The sequence below is a fragment of the Sinohyriopsis cumingii genome, chromosome 19, assembly GCF_028554795.1.
Source record: "Sinohyriopsis cumingii isolate HCF-2022 chromosome 19, ASM2855479v2, whole genome shotgun sequence".
Classification (NCBI taxonomy): Eukaryota; Metazoa; Mollusca; class Bivalvia; order Unionida; family Unionidae; genus Sinohyriopsis; species Sinohyriopsis cumingii.
Genome location: NC_142979.1, coordinates 34,634,573 through 34,659,058, shown reverse-complemented (window position 1 = coordinate 34,659,058; position 24,486 = coordinate 34,634,573). Strand labels below are relative to the sequence as shown.

Below are 24,486 nucleotides of genomic sequence, written 5' to 3'. Positions count from 1 at the left end.
TTTCCCCATGGACAAACCAAGGCAGCTGACCAAGAATAACCTGTGTGGGTATAATTGACATGGCACTTGGATTCATGGGTGTCTGCACATACGGTAAGGGGAGGAGACACTAGCCCCCTCTCCACCCCTAAACATGTTTTGGCCTACATCTGATTCAGTAAAACTTAATAGTTGACCACTACATGTTTGCCTACAACCCTGAAATAATTTAGTGGGTGCCCCTGCTTGGATTTCCTGTCCGATGCTCTACCAGCTGAACAACCATGGCTCCTTGTTGGTCACAACAATTTAAAACATAAATCTGACTTAGATCTTTGTCCAGAAATTTACTGTACATCCAGTTTAGATTTATAATTACTAAACCTTGCTTTTAATGCTAAATATACTCGCTTATAACTTGAGCCAAGCTGCAACAAAGATCCTGATCTGCCATAGCATAATGCATTTGCTGTTCAGGGTCTGTTTGTTGTACTGATTACTACTAACCAACTGCACAGACCCAGATCTACCAGCACATTATTCTGTGCAGTTTGCAGATAGACTCAACTTATTATGCTAGTATATATGGTATATGATGACTAGACAGTTTGTCACATACCATGGCCATGCCACCCATCACAAGGTCAAGGTTGTAGCAAAGGAAAATATAAATTGGTGACATCAGCCTACATAGGGAAACAAATTTTGAACCAGTGATTATATTCAAACAAATCTTTTGCCTGTTGTATATCTTTTCAACGGATTCACAACAGCGACCTCTGCCAAACAGTTGAGGTCATAACAAGGGATAATATAGGTCAGCGAAATAATTCCTTATCCAGGCTGTTTTGTAACCACTAATCATGGTTCTTTCAACTTTGTAGTCCTTGAAATTAAGGGGTTTTCTTGAAAACTCCCTGATTTTGAAATGGTTGGATTTCATATTCCATCATTTTTTCCTTACAATGCTTTTGATATTGCCAGACCAGATCACAAAATGTTAAAACTAATAAAAGTAGATTACCTTTAAAGTTCAAAATGTTTGTAACATACCTATCTTCGAGAAGTAAACAATAAATAAATGGAATAAAGATGGATAGAGTGGCATGATCTGGGCATCGCATTGCTTTTGTGGGTTGCTGATTAATTGTATACCTATTTATGCTCTGATAAACAAAGTAACAATAGGGAGAAAGTTTGAAAATTTCTCTAAAGAAATTACTCTTGAAAATGTTAGAAAATTTCTTTAGAAGTCTTTGAAAATAGCTATGTGGGTCTAGATGAACCATGCTTACAGATATTTTTTTTAAGATTCAGTCAAATTGAAGATCATCAAGTCCCATAGCTCGTATGTCAAGGTCTTTAGTATGGAAAAAGGTCATGTGATAGGCACATCATGTGCCATTTCCACTGTTGTTTGCTGATGGTGAAAAATTTACTGAAATTGGTTCAGAGTTTAGTGAAATATGATTTTGAATTTGTACAATATGTATGTATGTATGTATGTATGTATGTATGTATGTATAAGGGGTCAAGGTGACAGATTATTTATAGCCACATCTAGCTTATTGTCCTAGATGTTCTTCTATAATAAATGGAGCACAGGTTGATCCAATAAATTGTTTAATAAACTAATACTTCACGGAGAGCAGGTGGTACATGTAGATAGATGGAGCATGGAGATTCATAAATTCAGTTTTGTGGAAAAATAATATATTTAATATTATCTTTGTTTGTTTTTTCAGGTCCTACAAAAGAGTGCATTTTCCATCAAAAGCACTGGATGCTGGAAACAAGGCTTTAGGATGAAGACAAAGAAGTTAATTATATTACTTCTGACTGTAGCAGCATTTACCTTTCTCTATGTCATTATTTTTAAGACAGACAATGATACAAGTCTTTCAGTAGTATCTCAACTTCGATTTAAGGAGTTGATAAATAAAACATCTCCTGAGTACATAGATAATGACATTGTCCATGTAGCCTTGAAAATAAACAAGCAGTACAAGCCAGTTTTGTTTACAATGATAAATGATGTCTACTTACCTTTTACTTATAGCTGGCTTTGCAATACAAAAGATATGAATATTCATAGATCTGTATTGATAATAACAACTGATAAAGGATCTAAAGAGAACTTAAATAAATTTTGGCCAGAAGTAAATGTAGTTGCTTTAAATTTGGAAGAAATGAAAGGCAATCAGGTTTACAGTAGAGCGGGATATGTTAGGCTGATGATTAGACGAACTGAAATTTTGCTGACTCTGCTAAACGCTGGAGTAGAAATGTTTCTTTTTGAGGTTGACTGTCTCTGGTTGACAAATGTAATTCCAACATTACAAGCTCATTCTGGATATGATCTTCTGGTCAATCCTGTTGCAGAAAGAAAGGGTACTTATGCTGGTGGTTTCCTTTACATGTGGCCAACCAACAAAACCATTGAACTCTGGAAAGAACTAACAAAAAGGATGCTCAGTCTTGGTGAGAAAATCAAGAAATTTCCAGGAAATAAGCATGTTGTGGAGTCTGAAAATGATCAGATGTATTTTTCTGCCCTTGTTACAGAAAAGTAAGTTTTCTTTGTTATTTCAACAATTTTGATTTTATTGTATGATTAGCCAAAACGAAAAATCTGACTTGCGCATAATAGTGGCCAAGGCAAAGCATTCTGGTTTGCTTCTAGGCTCCAGACACGAGTTTTTACATACCCAGAAATAGGTTTCAGCAATCTTTGGGTAGAGAAGGCCTGCAAAACTTTTTCTACATTCATAGCATTGAAATTTTTGTTCTCTTAAAAATTCAGAATACAATGTATTTGAATCATATGTGATATTCCTTTGAAGAAAAAATAATTCAATATGCCTGCCAGCCTCATTCAGATTGCTAACGTATCTGGGGTAAGTTATTTTCTAGCCCTAGTATTTCAAATTTTTTTTTTCTTTCATGCATTATAGTCCCAGCATTATCTACAGACGACTTGACGGCATTTAAGCACATGAAATATCTCACAGGACATTTTTTTAATTTAAGATAATACTTGCACTGCATGTGAAAAATGGTGGTCGTGATGACCTGTTGATGCCAAAATTCACATGTTGAATGGCACCATATACCTGATATACCATATGTTAAACATTTAGAGATTTAAGACAGGGCAGGTCCCAAGAAGGGCTGAGTGCCACCTATGGAGGGTAGGGTACATTGCCATCTGAAAACAGGCAATGGGCAGCTCATGCATAATGCAAATTATGGTGAAACATGTTCTCTTTATTTTCACTTGGACATGTTTTTTAAGGCTGTCTGCTCTTGCAAAATAATTGCTGTCAACACAGCTTGAAAAGACGTGATTGGTGCGTCATCATGTCATCGATTTGATATCACATGGAGCATTGTAGCACTATTAACACTGAGAAATTGAATGGAAGATGGCATGGTTGCAAGATCCATCTTTTCTTAACTCATATATTTTATGAGAGAGAGAGAGAGAGAGAGAGAGAGAGAGAGAACATTATTAAGAACAGACAATATTTTTAAAATGCTTTGGAATAGGTTCATCTCATTTTATGTATTATGCACAGTGTGTAGTAGAAAAATGAATAGAAAAAGGGAAAAAGTAAGCATTAATTTCACTGGGCAATTTAAATATACAGTATTTACTTAAAACAAATGGGTATATTTTTATTCCTGTTCAAGTTAGTTTTGGGATTTTGCATGGATGAGTTACTTATAATTTCCGTTTTTGTAAATTAAAAGGCAGGAATTAATTCTGATAGGAGATAGTTTTTAAGAAAGGGAGCCAAGTGATTGAGTGCTTTAAATGTCATTGGTAATTTAAAACAAGGTCCACTGTCACCTTTGCAAGTAGTTCAGAGAAAGACCACTGTCCAATATAAACAACTTATCTGACTGACACAAAGAAAACGAAATAACATGCCAGAATATTTTATACTAGCTGTATTGGTTGGTTCACAAGTTTATCTTTGTATCACTGATTTATATTTTACGAGAATGAGACAGTGGAATAGGCTATGGTTATAGTCAGGTATGAATGCAATTTTGTTAATAATTTGTTCAGCAATAATCATTCTTTTCATTGAAGGGAGTATAATATCATGAAGGGAGTATAATATCATGAAGGGAGTATAATATCATAAAGGGAGTATAATATCATGAAGGGAGTATAATATCATGAAGGGAGTATAATATCATGAAGGGAGTATAATATGGAGGGAGTATAATATCATGAAGGGAGTATAATATCATAAAGGGAGTATAATATCATGAAGGGAGTATAATATCATGAAGGGAGTATAATATCATGAAGAGAGTATAATTTTATCAGCGACTTTCTTGTGATAATTAGAAGAGTATATTGTATGAACTGCAGAAGCAGCAGGGAGGGTGAATCCTACAACGTTTCTGCAGCGGTCATTTTTGAAAAATACAGATTCCTACAAAAAATGAAAATACAAGGTCAGTAACATCGAACCAAAGCATCTAACTGACTGAGACTTCTCTAATTGGGTTAGCTCATTTTTGTTATTTTATCTTTGATGTTTCTGTTTTCGCTTTTTTGTGTGTTTGTTTATCTGCCCAGACACTCATTGTTTGTTGTCGCCTTCCCTGCTGTTCCAGTGTGGTGTAATTAATTCCTTATTATATCAATAATAACACTAATCATGGAATCTCACAGATCTAAACTAAAACAGCGACTAGAGGCAATTAAGAAATATCTCTGCATCTTTGTCAAGCAACAGCTATAATTGTGTCACGAGTCTCAGGTCAGCCACCATCCTTTTTTTGATCATCTCTGCATGAATGGTTGATAAAATTTGTAGATTATTATGAGGGAATAAATGATAATCATAGAGCTATTGATGAACCTTTGAAGGAGCTTAAGAGATGAATAGACTGCAGCCAGATAGGATTCAATGTGAGATAATGCATTAAGTAATAATTCCAGAGACTGGAGTGAGTGATTTTTGGAATTTGTGGAAACTTGCTGATTTGATCGTTGCAAGGCAGAAGATAGTTTGTGATACACTTCAGCAACAATTATTTTTGCTGCACAAAGAAAAGTTTTCAGATTTACCTGTTCAATGTGTTATCGCCCAGCAGACACATGCAAACAAAATATTGAAGATGAATTAATGAGAAACAAAAACTCGTTTTTAATGATATTGTTGTTGCTCCTGTGAGTGCTGTTGAGGGCTCGTTGTTAATGGACAAAACTCTGTGGACTCTAGGATATGCTATAATGATTCATTTATCACAAAGGATTAACTATTTCTGATACAAATATCTGGATTGTTGATGATCTGATAGAATGGTCAAATTTAGTTTATCTAGCAGTGTCAAGAGTTAGAAGAATGTCTCAGCTACAGAGGGTTATAATAGACTGTGAAATGACTCAGGAAACCACTGCTAGCAATTGCAATAATATAGTAAGGAAAAAGTTAACTCGAGTTCAGTCTTGATGTTAAGTTTATCATGATGTTGAAACAACAACAATATAATCATTATGCAAGCTGTAACACAGTAATGTTGTGGTATTATTCAAATAATATTCTAAGACAGTTTACCATGTATAGAATTAATAGTAATCTCAGTCACACATGCGAACATGTGATGTTGACTTTTCTTGAGTGTAATCAACGTAGAGGCATCGGGGTCCTGCTTTCATAGAAGTAAAGGTGGTTGTAATTGTGTATCCTCAGGAATTATTTGTAATTATTTGCATACAGATCCACATTGAGGAAATTGTATGTGTCATCACACTCCAAATAGGATCAGTTGCTTTTTTTTTTACCACCTTCAAGTTCACCAGGTTCATATAAATAACTTAAGTCACGTTACCTAGTTAACTAGTACTGGTTGTTTTGAAAAAGAGTCACGTCGTTGTACTGGCACATGTTTTTATGTGATCGCATTAATGGGTTTCATAGAAATTGCACTTGTAATTTCATTATTTAACACAGCTGTTACACTTGGTAGTCTTGCAACCCATTCACAAGACCTCTTGTCATTTTGAACTTTGTTCAGGGATATTTCCTGCACATATATTGATATCCAAACAATCGCTCAGCAAGTGTTCAATTAAATCACTCAACAATTGCCTGATTGTAATGAATTGTGTTGTGTCCTCGTCTGATTTTGACGTTTTGTTGTTTCATCATCAACATTACTGCACCAAGTCATTCTTTTCCAGGATCAACCTGTAGTAGCTGTAGCCATTGTAGACCGCCATGTTGATAAATACATTCAAACACAGATGCAACTTCAGTTGCTATTTTTGTTGATAATGGTTCTGCTTATTTATATCTACTTGCAACGTTGATGACTGTTAATGCGTATTTGTATATGCGTCTACCAGTTTTAATAGTATCATGTGGTAAAAACAAAATATCTGCTTGATGAACTTCATTGGGAGCACTGACATCAATATGTTCATACTGATATTGTTTAGGTGGTGGTAGATAAATTTGCCATATTGCCTGTTGTGCTAACCAATTTGCAGCAACAGAACATGTGACATTTGCTGCATCAGCAAGTTTACTAATCACTACTCTACCCCTCCAATATCCTCTTGGGCTATAATAAATTGATTCCATTATAATAGTTATTTATGATTAATTACCAGACCCTAGCAGTCTAGTTTGCTTTTCATCGCAGATCTTACCAACCAATTAGCTAATGATTCTCTGAGAGATTTATTTTTTACAGACAATAACGTGTGTATCAACTTCACGTCTGCAATATGTCGTTGCAAATTTGGATTTTTATATGCGACATCATGAATATGGCATGCATGATCAATCGCATTTATTGGATACTCTCCAGGTCTTTGTTCTAGGACCACAATAATTATATCCACGAAGATGCTTCTCACCAGGATACTTAGCCCATGGAGTCCCTGGTCATTTTCCAGTGAAGCAGCAATATCACCGGCTGTCTTCATAGGAGACGAAATAAATCTGTATTTGTTTGTACTATATTTCTCACACTTGCCTGTAAGCGCATGCTTTTTATTTTTTGTTATTATTGTTGTTAATCCACTGGTGGGGGAGGTAGCTCTGCATCAAACACAATATAATATTTATAATATTTCTACAACATGGATATTGTTGACTTCTCAGCGACACAAAAGTAAGAGCCAATCGAGCATCATGCAACACTACCAAATTCTGTCAGAGCAATTATCATAGGTCCATCAGGGTCTGGTAAGATGATACTGTTGCTTAATTTGATAATGAGATGGCTTAGGTGGAATTAGTTGTTTTTAGTGGCACCATCTATAGATGGTCAGTGATGCTTAAAGACTTTAATGAAGAAGCGAAGTTGTCAGATGAAGATGACAATGATATTATTGATTTTATAATTAATATTGATGAAGCTTCATCTGTAAATGACCAGGATGGATGTATTAATAATCTCATAGTATACGATGATGTGATGGTGAACAAACAATCAAATCCAGCTGGGATATTTTCCAGAGGCAGACATAAAAACACCTATGTTATATGTGTTACTAAGCGATTTAAACAAATAACTGAAGTATTGAGAGATAACTGCAATATTTTAGCTGTGTTTAATGGAGTCGATGCACATACTCTGTGAAAAACGGATTTATCACAATAAATTTACATGATCCTCGGTCGCGATATCATATAGGTCACGATAAAAGCAGGGAGGGCGACAACAAATATTGAGTGTCCAGGTAGGTAAACGAAGATGCACAAAAAAATGGAAACAGAAACGTCAAAGATAAAATAACAAAAATGAGCTAACCCAATTAGAGAAGTCTCGGTCAGATAGAGGCTTCAGTTTGATGTTATTGCCTTGTATTTTCATTTTTCTTAGGAAGCTTTATTTTTCAAAAATGGTCCTTGCAAAAAGTTGTAGGATTTGCCCTCCCGGCTGCTGCAGAAGAAATAAGTACATGAAAATGCCTTGTAAATTCTGATGACAGTATTGAAAACAAATTAATTAAATTCATTGTGCAAAATGCAGTAGTAATACAGTTTTCAAGGCACTGTAATTATGTTTGTACATGTACATGTATTTCCTAAAATTTGATTTTTGGCATTATATTTTGTACATTATCTACACTGGGGGTCCCGAGTGTCCAAGTGGTCTAAAGCGCTCACTGTTATGGATCACTGCTGTCTCACCTCTGTCTGCATGGATTCACATCTTGGGCTCGGCCAATGTGGTTATGTGAGAAAGCTTACCAGTAGCTTCTCGTGGGTCAGTGGTTCTTTCTTGTGTTTTCCCTGGTTCTGTCTCCACCATTTATACTGGCCACCATGTATAATCCCATCATGTGCTGAAAATGACATTAAACCCTACAACAACAACATTATCTTCATTAGAACAAGGAAATGCTGATAGTAAACCAAATGATTACATTTTTTCAGTCTCTTAAAGGAAGCAAATTGCTCTCGTTAGTGATAATGATGTAGATAAATCTGTCTGTCTGTCTGTCCCTCTTTAGGGTATGCTTGAAGGGGTCATAAACAGTAAACAACACCCATATATTTGAGACCATCTCAACTCTGCGGTCATATGAGAAAGCATTGTGTGCAAAGCTTTTCTCTGTGAGATGCCATGGCAACTCGATAAGGACATGTGAGATGCTGGAGGGTTTTTTGTCTTTAGTTAATCCTCTCTGCTCTCTCTCCACCCCCACCACAAAGTAAGGGATTTAGAAAATCATGTGAGCCTGTGCTATACCCCCATATCCACAAAGTAAGGGATTTAGAAAATCATGTGAGCCTGTGCTATACCCCCATATAAATAACACCACTCCCAAAAACATCAGCATTATTATTCCATTTGGAATTTTTAACACACATTCTTTCATATTTTACATTGTAACTATCAGTAGTCTCACCTGCATAAGCATAATGACATAGCAGTAACTTTTCCAACCAATATTCAGCGTACAGACGGTCAGCAATGTCAACACTGTTATTGTGTTTTGTTAACGTTTCATTCAGTCAGAAACATTGTTTATATTGGCAGGAATGAGACACCTTGCCCAGGCATTGTAAAACTTAACATTTTGAGCAAAAGAAAATGTTGTACCATTCTTGTAAATCTTTCTCAAAATATACAGAAATTCAGTTTTTTTGTTCTTCAGATTGGTCAGAATTTTTTGTATAAGATATTGATTCAAGTAAATTTTTATGACAACTGGGCCAGGTTCCACTGAACTTGTTGTTCTTACGAACATTGCTTTATTATATACAGTGACCCTGTCTATTGGAAATGCCTCATACAATGTATACATGATCAGTAGCTTAAGTATACTTGTATATGAAAACTCTGTCCATTGAAAATACCTCACACAATTGTGTACAAGATCAATAGCATACAATGACCAGATACATTGTAAACTATCTCGAACACTTGTGTATCAGACCATTAGCTTGATTATATATGAAGACTGTGTCAATTGGAAATACCTTGGACAGTTGTATACTGGATTGGTAGCTTTATTACAAACAGCCTGTATATTAAAAATACCTTGAACAAGTGTGTACCAGACTGTTAGCTTTATTATATATGAAGACCTTGTTCATTGGAAATACCTTGAACAATTGAGTTCACAAACCAGTAACTTTTCAACATCATTGGATGCGCTGGCCTATTTTGCACACTGAGTGTAATTCATGTACATACAATGATAAATGCTATGTTTTTTTTAATATGGTCTTTTATTAATTAATTGTGGACCCTTCTCTCAATGATTGTAAAGTAATTTGTATTATAAGTATGCAGGATTCCCAAATTTTGCAAGTTAGCTACAAATGTTTTTATCTACCCCAAAAGACATGTACTATGTGAAATTTTGTTTCCAGATTTCAAGAGTTGGGCATTTTGTTACCTTCTTAAATATTCTAGCAAAATACATCGAATAAATAGCATTACTGGTTATTTTTAGTTATTATTTTACATTAATTACTTCCAGGTATGGTGGTATCAAGATTAATGTGCTCCCATTGCAAGACTATGCAGATGGGAAGTGGTACTCTTTACCAGATAAGGAAAGAATGGCCTCAAGACCGCAAGTTATTAACAACAACTGGGTCGAGGGAAATGCAAAAAAGATTGCTCGAGCCAAGAAATGGGGTCACTGGTTTATCAAGGAAGACAACTCATGTGATATGAAACAAGTGGAAAAAGTATTAATAGAATCTAGTCCAAAGATTTTAGCATAGATCTATGATGTTAATGTATCATCATGTCATTTGGACATCGGGTGAGGTAATATTTACAGTATTCATGATCAATTTGTCTTCTGCCAAAATAATAAAAAAAAATCAGGAAAAGGTAAAATATTCAACAAAAATGAATATTAATATGCAGTAGAACCTGTCTTGAAAAACCACCTCTTTGCCAAAAAAGTATGGTCTTTCAAGAAGGGTGGTCTGTCATAGCAGGTAACAATGCTATATAATCAGTTAATTTGTGCATTGAGAGGGTGGTCTCCCAAGACAGGTGGTTTCACATAGCAGTGGTCTTTCAAGACAGGTTTTAGGGGGCCCTGAGTGGCCGAGTGGTCTAAAACGCTTTCTGTTACGGATCACTGCCATCTTACCTCTGTCTGCATGGGTTCGAGTCTAGGATTCGGCCAATGTGGGTATGTGAGAAAGCTTGCCAGTAGCTTCTCGTGGGTTGGTGGTTCTTCCCAGGGTTTTCCCGGATTCTTCCCCCACCATTAATACTGGCCGCCATGCATAGCCTATCGTGTGCTGAAAAATGGTGTTAAACCCAACAACAACATCAAGGCAGGTTTTACTGTGTAATGAATAGCAACATGAAATTATAACACTGCAACATTATTGTAAGACTGGGGGTTTTGATGCTTGGCTATGTAGAAACAGCCTCCAGTACAGTAATTTAATACCTGAAGGAAAAATAACATCAGTCATTGCTATGGTTTTAATGAAACATAGTCATGATATTAATGCGAGATATGTCATTGTGCCTCAGCATGTTAAATTTAGATCAGGTTAGTTAAAATCATAATTATTATCTCAACAAACTTATCAGATCATGAAGTTAATAATAATTTTGCTGACTGTTTTACTCAGAGAACATGTGTGATTTTTTAAATTCAATGTTTTACATCTTTTAATATGCATTTTAAAGACTCCCAGCTATGAGCACTTTTTTGTCAAAGATGGTAAATAAAATAGAAATTGACATTTCTACTGTATATCAAAACAGGACTGTTTACAGTAATTAGATTAATATATATTTTTTAAATTTGAATTTTTTAAAAAACCTATCATAGGTATCTTATTATACAAATTTCAACTTTGCCATTCACCAATATTTTGGTGGAAATGGAAAAACTATCAAATGTTTTAGTAGCTTTTGACTAAATACTGATTTGGAGTTTTCAGATGTTTACAAAATGACATGCCAAAAGAATTTAAAAAAATTTATTTCCAAAAATGTTTGATTTTGTGGTGCAGTTTTGAAATTTATAGCAATATTTGTCATCATGTGTTAGCCTTTTGTATGCAGTTTTTCAAGATCAGATTAATGAAGAGTTGAATGCAAATGATTTCCATAAGGTACCCAGCCAATTTCCAGACCATCATGTTGATTATGGTCTGTGTTACAGTCTCATGCAAATGACACACTCAATCCTGATAATCTGTTTATTGAAATAAAATGGACTAGATATTTTGTTTTAAATTTCAACTGTTTAAATTACTTGTATCTAAGTACATTTGGTTTTGGGGATTATTTAAATTCTGGAGGGGATGTAAACTGCTGTCATGTTTACCATATTTATTCGCTTGTAAAATCAAGTCAAACTGCAAACAGCAAAGATCTAAATGTTTTTTTACAAATCGTTTTAATTGCAATCTTTTCGAAAATTGATTAAAAGCAGGTAGCAGATATGCTTTTAAATTGGAAATTTTTCATCGTTGACCTGTGTTATCTCCTGCATATCTACATGAAAAAATAAAGTGCCCTTTTATCAGAGTATTGCCTGCTTTGTGCCCTTTATGATGATTGGAACCCTTCTCTTCTAGATTCTAGCTGGAACGCTGTTATCATACACATGTTTAGGTTTGTCTTTTTTCTCTAGGATGAAAGACTCATAAGTTAGGTGAGTGCGAAGGTGCATTACACCTTGCTTTGTCAAAATAAGGTTAATATTTAGGACACATTTTAAATCAATTTCTTGTTTATTAATGATTATTTTTGGATAAATAAGTTTTAACATCATTGAGAAAGAGTTGAAGCAAGTTGTTTTAATCAATTTTTAAAAACTGCACTCATACTTTTTTCAGTATGAATGAAATGTTATTTAAATTTTTGTAATTTTAAATGTCCCTTTCTTTGAGGAGTTGCATAGTGGTATATGAATGACATCATGATGTGCATGATATTTATTCCATGTTAATTCATGAGAACAACAAAAAACAACAATATCTTTGTGTATTTATGTTTTGATAATACATATGCACATGGGGTGCAACATTATGCTGCAAACCATTTTGCAATATACAAAACCCATATTGCAGTATGTATTGCAATACAGTAACACTTAAAGAAAACAACCAAATAATCACTATATAACATTTACTGCATGAAAAATACAACATTTCTAAGTGATATTGCCATGTAAGACTTCAAACAGTAGTCAAACATATAAAATTAACAAAAATGAAACAGGTCTAGAGACACCTGAAAGGAGTCAAATTATCAGCAAATTAAAATCTTACTGTTATTTCTTGTGTATCTGTGTTTTAAAATTCCCACACTGCACTTTTTGCATTTGTGTTGGTAATAATTTAAAAATCCAGTTATTGAAAAATGAAAATTCAAGTCTACATGCCTGTCAATTAGCTTGAAAAATGAGTCAGTGTTAATTAATATTTGGAGACAAGAAAAGGAAGTTAACATGATGTAAGTACTTTGATCTGACTGACCATGTAGTTCACATGGAAAACATCAGATGCTGCTGCTGTTTGTTTCTCAAAGCTAAAATATCAATCTTCACAGCAAATGTTGCATGCTTTGTTGTAATTCCAGGCATTGGATACAAAATAAATTATTGTAGAGGAACTGATATATTTACAAGCACATACTCTTGAGTACTGTTCATTTAGTGTTCTTATGACATAAATATGTAAGGCAAAGTGAAGTGATGTTTATAAGTTATTATTTATAACTGGAAAAATATCTGTTGCTTTTGACTTGCCAGCCCCAATTAAAGCTTGGACTGAATAATGGTACTGTGCATTTCGTTTGACATTCTCTTGCAATCTCCTGCTAAGCGTGCATCTAAGAAGAAAAAAATTTGGTTCTTGAATTAAATTGGAAAGATTGAGCAGTATACAGAAAATTATTGGATGAAAGTATATTGTTGCGCCCTTACCATACACAGGCACTAATGCAAATATAGCAAATGATCTTTCAAAATGTACTTGATCTGTGGGAGATTTGTTTTGTTATGAACATTTTTTGTTTTGTTATTGTAAAAACAAGTCACACAATCTAAAACTGAAATAGCAAGAAAAGCAATAAGTGGTACACTTTAAACTGAAAACTGTACATTTTGAACTGAAAACTGTACATTTTGAACTATTTACAATATAATTTGATGAATCATTATTCTAATGTGGCAAGAAGACAGTTTTTGTTACAACAATGAATCATGTAAGGCTGTACCATCTAACTGGCTTATAAGTTAAGTCAGACTGAAAACAACATAGACCCTGATCTGGTGTTGCAAAATGTGCCAGCAGATCAGGTTCTATGTTGCTAGTTCCTAGTGATTACTTCTGACAAACTACGTAGACCCAGATCTGCTGGCACATTATGCAATAGCAGATCTGGTATTGTGCAGTTTGCAGTTGTACTTGACTTATAAAAGAGTATAAATGGCATCCATGTAAAATATGAACTGTGTAAAACTGTATTTTTACTAACCTGAACCTTTTTGACTTTAATGAAGGAAGTTACAAAATAGATATTGCACATTATAGGTTTGAATTCTAATGATAATAGTCATCATCTTTTAATGCCTAATTTTCAGTTTAATAATTCAGTAGCTCATTGTTTAAATGCCAATAATTATCTCTGTTTATGTAGTTCTTATGGGTATATTTTATTGTTGTTAACATTATTATTGTTATTAGAAATATAATGACTTATAAAGGATATAATCTATGCGTTGTACATTTGGAAATAGATGTTGCTTGTTTTCCTCGTTTTGTAATAAATGCCTACTAGATTGCCAATTTATTATCAGAGTTTAAGCTATTAAGGTATGATTTGTACATTTTTCAAACAATATTCTGTTAGTATTTTTTACTTGAATTGTCTGTTTCTGTATATAAGTTAGATAATTCTGCTTGAATGACCACTTTTATTTACCAGCATGCACTGCCACCAACCAGCTTGTCTGATGCCAGATAACTTAGCAATGGACTGGGGCATACAATAAGATAAATAATACAATTTTGTGATATTAAAATAAAGTAATAGAACTAAAGTAACAAGTAAATAATGTGAATTTTTTCAGATGACCACTCCTGCATATGGGGCGAAAGAAAGATAAATAAACTGGTGTGTAGTCTGCATTCAGTAGACACTTGTAACTACAGTTAAAGACTCTTCATCTGTGTTGTCTGATGACACATGTTAAATTTGATTTCCAGCAGAGGCTAAACACCAGAAACAGTCATGAAAAAAAATGGAACCATTAAAAGAAGTATGATGCTATCAAATGAAAGAAATATTTAAAAAGTAGTTGGGATTTCAGAAGTTTCTTAGAATAAGCAAACAGAATGCAAGCTAAAATCTAGACAATGTTACTCACTATTCAGCTGCAAGCTGCTGATGTGGATGCATTTGATTCAGCTCCAGCAGTCCACTGCTGAAACGCTGAAACTCCTCTTTCCATAGAACTGTTTTCAGGGACAGCTGTCTCATCTGTGGTGGTTGGGGTTCTGATTGATCCTGAATGGGGATCCTGATTCTTATTCTGACCATGATTCACACTGGTCATCAATGGTAACAACATATTCTAATGTCCAGCCTCTAAATCAGTTAATGTATGGATCTGGATCAGACAGGCAGTAATCATCATTGTTCTGGTCAGTAAAAAGTGGCCTTGATAAGCAGAATTTAATAAATTTGACTATGTGATGTAAATATCTTCATGTGTGTTTTATTTTAATTTTCCATCTTTCATTAGCCAAATGCTAGTCTTGCTAAGGGCTGATATTTGTGTCTACCTGCATTTACCTTTAAGTCATTGATTACATTCTGTCATTCTGTGTGATGAAATGTAGAACCAGGTTGTTACGGATAGGACCAGCCTGTAATATTTCCAGGCTATAAATACGAAAGAATATGTTCATTGTTCAGACTGAACTATTTTTTACAGGTATTTTCTTGAATCTATAAACATCATAATGTGCAATATTGAAAATATTTGTCCTCACAGTCCATAGAGGTTGTCATGATCCTGTTCACAGTTGGAAACTCCTTTCACACTTTCTTGAGGGCCTGTGTTTGAAAATATGATTGCAGGATTCATGTTAAATCTAAAAACGTGCTGAAAAATCAGCCATGTGCATGAAAATTGTCACATCATGTTTCTGATTCCAAACATTTATGTCTTCATCAAATCTGTCCTATGTATAACCCCCTATTTTTTCAAAAATGGAGAGGTGGGGTGGGATTTCCACAATCAAACCTCTCTCCTGCATGTATCATATCTGGAGATGACCAAACAGTTATTAGACTGAGACTCAAGTCAGAATTCAGATTGATCAGTGATGTTAATACTTAAGCTCATCAGATTCGGGATTTTGAGTTTGAAACTTTTGTGTAATATCAAGAACAGATCTCTCAGTGATAGGTGAATAGTTGAAATGTTCAGATGATTATAAAATAATTCTTCGAGAGAATAGTTTACATAAACTTCTTGTTTGGTAAAAGCAGTTGGTATAATTGTCTGAATATCCATTTTCATGTCACCAAGTTTAATGCTTTATTCACTTTATTTTGTTTTTGCATTTGACATCTTTGGCATTTAATTATGAAACCTTTCAAGACTCATGAATATTTTGAGTTCAGAAGTGTAGCAAACAATTTTTAGCTGCATTCTTTGTACATATTGTCTGTGTAAACAAGTTGTATTTTCTAAAAATGTCTTGGCACATATTTCTAGTTGGACGTTCCATTCATGTTTGCTTTATAATGGTGTTAAAACATCTGCAAAAGCTAAAGTACGATGAAAAGAGCTTTAAGTTTTGCAAAGGCTTCATTTTTTTGTTGTTATGTACCATGTAACCAAAGTTACATGGGCTTGTGGTGTGTTAGCGAATATTAGTAATATTAGCAGTGTATGAACATGCATGAAATATGTAAAAAAAATTTTTTTACTTAAATTATATTTGCCATTATCAGCAGTAAGTGGTAATAGTAACCCACCATCTTCTTATAGACTGTACCCTTTCTAGGGAGGTCACTGCCTGAATCAAAGCCACATTCTGCTGAATCAAAGTTGTATGCTGCTAACCATTTTGTCCATTATATGAAAGGCTATCCAATTTTTAAAGTGGCCTTTTAATTGCTTTTATAAGAGGTGGAACACTTTAGTAAGTCTGTCACATTTACACTTATAAATTATATTGTTTTATGTTTGTCATGTAAATGTGTATCAAATCAACACCTTTTAAATGTACAAAACATCAACTAATAATTTTAATAAGTTTGCTGGTAAAATCAAAATGGTTGACTAAACCATGCAATATGATGCATATTCAAGTGTGCTGTAATGACACAGTGCCAGATGTTTCAATGCACAAACATAAATCCATTCACTGAACTGGTTCAAAAAAGATTTCACTAAACAGTCAGTTACAGATTTCAAAACTCCCATCCGTAAGTGTTCAAAGTAAAACTGAAGAAATGCAAATAATTCCAGGATAGGTGTGCATGGCCTGAACAATCTTGTCACAGTTAAGTGGGAAGTCTTCAAAAGTTTTTGCACAGAGCTAAGGCCCTCCCATAGTTTACTTTTCTCTCTAAATTCATATTTTGAATGTTGATGCTTAGTTAGCAAGTAAGCAAAGTAAGGAAGGAAGAAGGTAAGTAAGGTACAGAAATTTTTATAAAGTGAATATCATCGTTTTATCTCCAATCATTACTACATGCATTCGTTTGCCATTTTTTAGCTCTGCTAGTCATAGACCAGAAAAGCTTCACTCATTCGGCCCTGAAGTTTTGTTTTTGTTTTTGGGGGCTATTTCTGAATACATCATAGTAGATCGACTTTCAACAGATTTTCCATGAGACTAATGCCTAGTTGTATTAGAAACATCATTTTCCATTGGTTATTTTGCTTGTGCATGAGCAGAAGGGTAAAAGTTGGAGTTCTTTTCTTTTTTGTTGTTGCTTAATGGACCCATCATTTTCGTATGGAGACCACTCTTTATTCCAAATACCCACCTTATCTTAGTTTTTGCAAAGGTTCACTTGTCTGTGTGCAGTTCAGACTGGTCTGTCTTAGATCTGAGGCCAAAAGGTAAAAAAATCCAGACGCAAAATCGGATTCGACCACGAGCGAATTTTAGGTGAGAACAAAAACGGGTCCAGATTATTTGGTATCATTGTAGAGCTATATCTGTCTGCCTACAGGTGGGATTGGGGCTGAATGAGTTAAGAGATGGCCTGTTGTCGATGGTCCATCTGTCACCTGTCTGTTAATCTGGTAGCACTACTCCAAAACTACTTGGAGGATCACCTGATCAGAAAAACCAGATATTATTTGTGCATAACATCGGAAAAAAACTACTTGTGTGATATTGTGCCCTTTATATGTGCTTTGCAAATATTCAAAAACAAAGTTAAAATATATTTGTTTTTAATTTCTTTCGAGAACTGGTTGTAATTATAAAAGCTGAACTTCATATTTTACAGGACTGAGAAAGTCATAAAGCTTAAAAATCAATTACACGCTATGCAGTAATGTCCCTTGTTCTTTTGCTGTTTATGCAGTGTGTAATAAATTGTCATGTTTTAAGACTGGATGAATCCTCAAAAATAAGATGTTTGTCTTTTTCACAGTTTCCACAGTATTTTAAAATTTTTAAATTGTTGGACTTCTTTTAATAACATTTTGTTTCATTTTGCATTTCTGTGTTTTTTTCATAAACAGTATTCTTTTGGCTGTCATCTTGGTGCTATATTTGTTTTCAGCTGCTTGCATTGTTTGAATGATGGATGTGTGAATTTATTTGAATCCAGTTTGACACTTGCACCCAAACTTTGGGAAAAGCAGATATGATGTGATGATCATAAGAACACAGCAAAATGTTAAGTTTTCATTGTAAGATGATGTTTTAGTTGAATAATGTATTTTGCATTTTTTTAAAAATTATTTCTTTTCATGTTCCTAAGTGTACTTGCTATTTTTAATTTTCTTATTAATTATTTTTGTACCAGCTAATAATTTCGTACAAGTAATTTTGTGATTTAGCAATTGATATATAAAATGTAATAATTAATTTTTTGTCAAAGGATGTACCTGTAATTGGATTAAAAGCAATACAAATTCTAAAAGTCAATCACAATTTTCATTATATCGTTGGCTATGATCCTTCTGTCTTTTTTTGAGTGTGTGTGTGTGATTTGGCTTTTAACATGGCTTTAACAATTTTTCAGTCATATCACTATAATGTCTGCAGTATGGCAGTTTATAGTGATGTCTAGCACTGGGGCATCATACCACAGACATGTAGCATGACGTCATACATCGTCACATTTTTATCCTGACACCAGGATGACCAGTCCTAACACCAACCTCTTGATGCTGAGCACTTAGCGAGGCAGCTGTTAGTACCATTTATAGAAGTTTTTGTCATGTAACAGTTTTGGGAAGTTAGTCATCTGAATTTGGGATAGTTATGTTCATTCTGATTCCCAATAATAATCCTCCATATGGATGCATGGAACCATCTGAAAATGAATAATGCAAAAATTATTCTTAAATTCTGAATTCATTTTTGCGTGGACAAAGAGTAAATTTGAGTCCAATATTTACCAGCTCATATGGTAAGTGTTACATATTTTTATCCAGTGTTTATCTGGATTTTGATCCCCTGTGTTAGATTGGTTCACATATTTTACAAAGCCAGAATACATTTTTTAGAAAGAATACAGAGCTATGAGGCAGACAGCCATAAGCGACCTGTGCATGCTTCATGAACTAATGGAGACATTACTTGTATGCTAAATTTTATGTTTTACTCAATGTAGGAGCTGTCAAAGTTCAACTAGATTCAAGATCTTTATAGATTTTCATGTTTATTGTTGCTAGAGGATTGTTTTGACAATGTGTAAGTAAAAACAAAGAAAAACCATTACACTGTTTGTATTATTGATCATCTTTGTATGGTGATGAAAATGGGCTGATATGACCTCTGTAATTTCTCAAAGTACTGCATGAAAAACCCTGAATAGCAAGGGTTAAGGTCTCTGGATATATAATGTGTGAAGAAACCTAAGAACATCATGGACCCATATCTCCAGTTACACAAGCATGAATAAAACCAAGGACAGCATGGACTCATATCTCCAGGTACATAATGCATGAAGAAAACCAAAAACAGCATGGACCCATATCTCCAGATACATAAGCATGAAGAAAACCAAGAACAGCATGAATCCATATCTCCAGTTACATAATGCATGAAGAAAACCAAAAACAGCATGGACCCATATCTCCAGTTACATAATGCATGAAGAAAACCAAGAACAGCATGGACCCATATCTCCAGTTACATAATGCATGAAGAAAACCAAGAACAGCATGGACCCATATCTCCATTGACATAATGCATGAAGAAAACCAAGAACAGCATGGACCCATATCTCCAGATACATAAGCATGAAGAAAACCAAGAACAGCATGGACTTATATCGCCAGTTACATAATGTGTGAAGAAAACCAAGAACAGCATGACCATATCTCCCGATACATAAGCATGAAGAAAACCAAGAACAGCATGGACCCATATCTCCAGATACATAAGCATGAAGAAAACCAAGAACAGCATGGACCCATATCTCCAGTTACATAATGCATGAAGAAAACCAAAAACAGCATGGACCCATATCTCCAGTTACATAATGTATGAAGAAAACCAAGAACAGCATGGACCCATATCTCCAGTTACATAATGCATGAAGAAAACCAAGAACAGCATGGACCCATATCTCCAGTTACACAATGCATGAAGAAAACCAAGAATGGCATGGACCCATATCTCCAGTTGCATAATGCACGAAGAAAACCAAGAACAGCATGGACCCATATCTCCAGATACACAATGCATGAAGAAAACCAAGAACAGCATGGACCCATATCTCCAGTTACATAATGTATGAAGAAAATCAAGAACAGCATGGACCCATATCTCCAGTTACATAATGCATGAAGAAAAGCAAGAACAACATGGACCCATATCTCCAGTTACATAATGTATGAAGAAAAGCAAGAACAGCATGGACCCATATCTCCAGTTACACAATGCATGAAGAAAACCAAGAACAGCATGGACCCATATCTCCAGTTACACAATGCATGAAGAAAACCAAGAACAGCATGGACCCCTATCTCCAGTTACATAATGCTTGAAGAAAACCAAGAACAGCATGGACCCATATCTCCAGTTACATAATGCATGAAGAAAACCAAAAACAGCATGGACCCATATCTCCAGATACATAAGCATGAAGAAAACCAAGAACAGCATGGACCCATATCTCCAGTTACATAATGCATGAAGAAAACCAAAAACAGCATGGACCCATATCTCCAGTTACATAATGTATGAAGAAAACCAAGAACAGCATGGACCCATATCTCCAGTTACATAATGCATGAAGAAAACCAAGAACAGCATGGACCCATATCTCCAGTTACACAATGCATGAAGAAAACCAAGAACGGCATGGACCCATATCTCCAGTTGCATAATGCACGAAGAAAACCAAGAACAGCATGGACCCATATCTCCAGATACACAATGCATGAAGAAAACCAAGAACAGCATGGACCCATATCTCCAGTTACATAATGTATGAAGAAAATCAAGAACAGCATGGACCCATATCTCCAGTTACATAATGCATGAAGAAAAGCAAGAACAACATGGACCCATATCTCCAGTTACATAATGTATGAAGAAAAGCAAGAACAGCATGGACCCATATCTCCAGTTACACAATGCATGAAGAAAACCAAGAACAGCATGGACCCATATCTCCAGTTACACAATGCATGAAGAAAACCAAGAACAGCATGGACCCCTATCTCCAGTTACATAATGCTTGAAGAAAACCAAGAACAGCATGGACCCATATATCCAGTTACATAAGTATGAAGAAAACCAAGAACAGCATGGACCCATATCTCCAGTGTTACATAATGTGCCTGATGGTCTGAATCTTTGCCATGCAGTTTACTTTTAATTTAAGAAAATGGCAGTGACTCTAATATACCAGCATATTATGCAGTGGCAGATTTAGGTCTGTGCTGTTTTGTAGTTGAATAGCTTATAGATATAAATACAGATAGCATTTGCCTTTTGTATGTATTGTCATGCATATACAGTACTAACCCTCATTATCAGCCAGCATTGGGATGGGAAAACTTTGGTTGGGTGTTGGAGATGGTGATTTGGGAGTGCTTAAGAGAGGTTAATTATGTAAGAAATGAATAAAAGGGAACTTCATACTGGATATGAGAGGTTTTTGCTAAGGGGAGGTGACTTAAAATAAGTTCTGTATAAAGCATTGTTAATTTTGTCCGGAGGAAGGGTCATTTAACAGTTTGTTACTGAGATGTAGGAACTGAATGCTGAAATTGTTTTCGTAAATGTTTGATCATATCAGGTAAATCTTTCTTTTTTTCTTTTTAAAGACAAATTGCTTTGAGGACTGCTGTTTCATTTTTATTTGAAATTTGATCTAGTTAGGCTTGGTAGACCTCATATTACAAGTCTTGTATTCGATTGGATATTTGCTTTAATATTCACTTCCATGTCCAAAGGTATTTGCTTTAAAATTTACTCCCATGTCCAATTGAAGATGTCAGTATCTTTAAATTACAATTGCATTATATGTGATAATAATGAAATGCTGAATAATTGAATAATTGTGATTTGGTTGAATTTGGGTTTGTCAACATTATATTTCAGTTTTCATATTTGATCAGAATTTTTGCATCATATGTGTCAACTTCAAGACATTTTTTAACCAAGTAATATTAATTTTTTGGGTTGTATTCTCAAGCTTCTTAACTCACTTAAGAGCAATTCAATAATTTTTCTATATTCTTTGCCATAAGGCAGAGCATTGTCCATCCATATATTTGGCCTTCTGACTATTATATATTTTGTTTCTGCACAATAAGGCAAGTTCTGCACTCTGAACTGTTAGCAACAGTGTGGATGGCTTACGCTAAGGGTAGTGAAGAAGCTTATCAATATTATGGTAAGTCAAGAGTGCCTCTGTACAAGGTAGACTGCATGTATATTTGTGTTCAAACCCAATTTGCAAATACTTAAGGGATAGATTTCATATATTATTGTTCAGATCCAATTTTCAAGTAGTTTGCTTTTCTTTTAGTGAAATCTCGATCCATGCATATACGTTATAAGTCATTATATTTTTGTGTGTGAGCCATTTATCATAATTTAAGACAAAATGATACTGAGTATGAAGATATTATGTGACGTGTTTTGTTGATGTTACAGTAGCTATTTACCCTTCATCTGTTTTCCTGATTCAATCATAAAACTGTATTTCACTCAGAAACCATTTTAAAACTGAATTTGTGTTTCATGCAGATCTTTAACTATTTATTCATGGTAATCACACTTCTTGCATTAAAATACATTTTTTTAAAAGTTATTTAGTGTAGGGTTATCAATTGCCATACTTTCATTAAAAAGATAGGATGATGTAAAAACCATTTGTCAGCAAGCAAGTGCATGGATTTGTGAATGTAGGCAGTTGTAATGTCATTCAGTTCATCATTTCATGATTCAGCATAAATGCTTTACACCTTTAAATGTGATCTGTACCATGGTTTTACAATTTGTAATCAAACTTTGGGGTTGGGGATGGCTTTGCATACATTTTGAGAACTCCTAAATTTCAAGACTAACATATCTGAAAATTAATGTGTGATCACCATCCCATGTGTCAAGACATACAAGACAGCTGATTCAAATGAGGCCTCCAGGTCATACATGTGTAGTTCAAACGAGGCCTCCAGGTCATATATGTGTATATCGTTGGTTCAAATGAGGACTCCAGGTCATACATGTGTATATCGTTGGTTCAAATGAGGCCTCCAGGTCATACATGTGTCTATCGTTGGTTCAAATGATGCCTCCAGGTCATACATGTGTATATCGTTGGTTCAGATGAGGCCTCCAGGTCATACATGTGTAGACCTTGGATCTAGAGCCCCATCCTGTAACTTCATACTATACAGTTAAAAGGCATGGAAAGATGAATTAATATAATCAACTACCTATGGCCCCTGGGTTTTGTTCTTACCCCCAGTGACTTAGCCTCCGGGTTATACCAGATTTTCAGATCCCCACCAAGTAATCATATATATATATATATATATATATATATATATATATATATATATATATATATACACATGTGTGTGTATATATATAAGCTTTAAAGTTTCTCACTTGTTCAACAAACTGCACAACATTTGTAAAAGTGGAATTAAAATGTAATGACAGCATTTAAGCATGAGCAAGTATGGAATCTTTGCAATAACTCCAGTCAATGTTATTATGCAACTGTTGGATATTATAAGTTGATCAGTTTTATGCATTCGTCATTTTTTTATGCCATTGTCACATTTTATATCATTGAAAAGCAACTAAATATTTCCGTCAGCCTGCAGAAAGTAATTTGAAATGTAATGGCAGTATGCAGGTAAAACTTTACCATAAATGTTTTTAAAAAAATAAAATTAAATGAGCTTTATTACTGCCTCTTCTCTCTCAAATATTTGAATTGTTCTGATTCGTGTACATCTTCATTCATTCGTCGAGTTTGATTTTAATTTGATTTAAGAAATAAATACAAACTATTGAATTTTCTGGTTTTATTATTAGTTTTTCTGGTCATTGATCAAAAAAGTTTATGGGATGGTCTTTCGTCGGTAGTCCATTCATCTATTAACACAAGCTAGTTATCCGGCTTCCCCTAAATTACTTGGAGGATTGCCGTGAAACTTTACATATGCATTCTTACCATTGTCAACTTGATTCTATATGGAAATTGTGCTGATCCATCATCCAGTATGGCCCTTACAGCAGCCATCTTTAAGATCGTATTACTACTTCTGATGAATAGAAAGCCATACTGACATGTGATTTTCACTAAAAGACTTTTTATATTGTTTAGATTGTCCGAAAT

The 24,486-nt window shown here is 34.4% G+C and overlaps 1 protein-coding gene across 2 annotated transcripts in view; it reads left to right on the top strand.

Annotated features, from left to right (window-relative positions):
- LOC149775422 (uncharacterized) overlaps positions 1–24,162 on the top strand; it is a 76,050-nt gene extending 51,888 nt beyond the window's left edge. For both annotated transcript variants that reach the window (XM_089943914.1, XM_089943916.1), the window contains exons 2-3: positions 1,725–2,548; positions 9,953–24,162. In XM_089943914.1, the coding sequence (XP_089800040.1) occupies positions 1,725–2,548; positions 9,953–10,202 (1,074 nt within the window). In that variant the 3' untranslated portion in view covers positions 10,203–24,162. The remainder of the gene's footprint in view (positions 1–1,724; positions 2,549–9,952) is intronic.
- Positions 24,163–24,486: the final 324 nt, after the last annotated feature.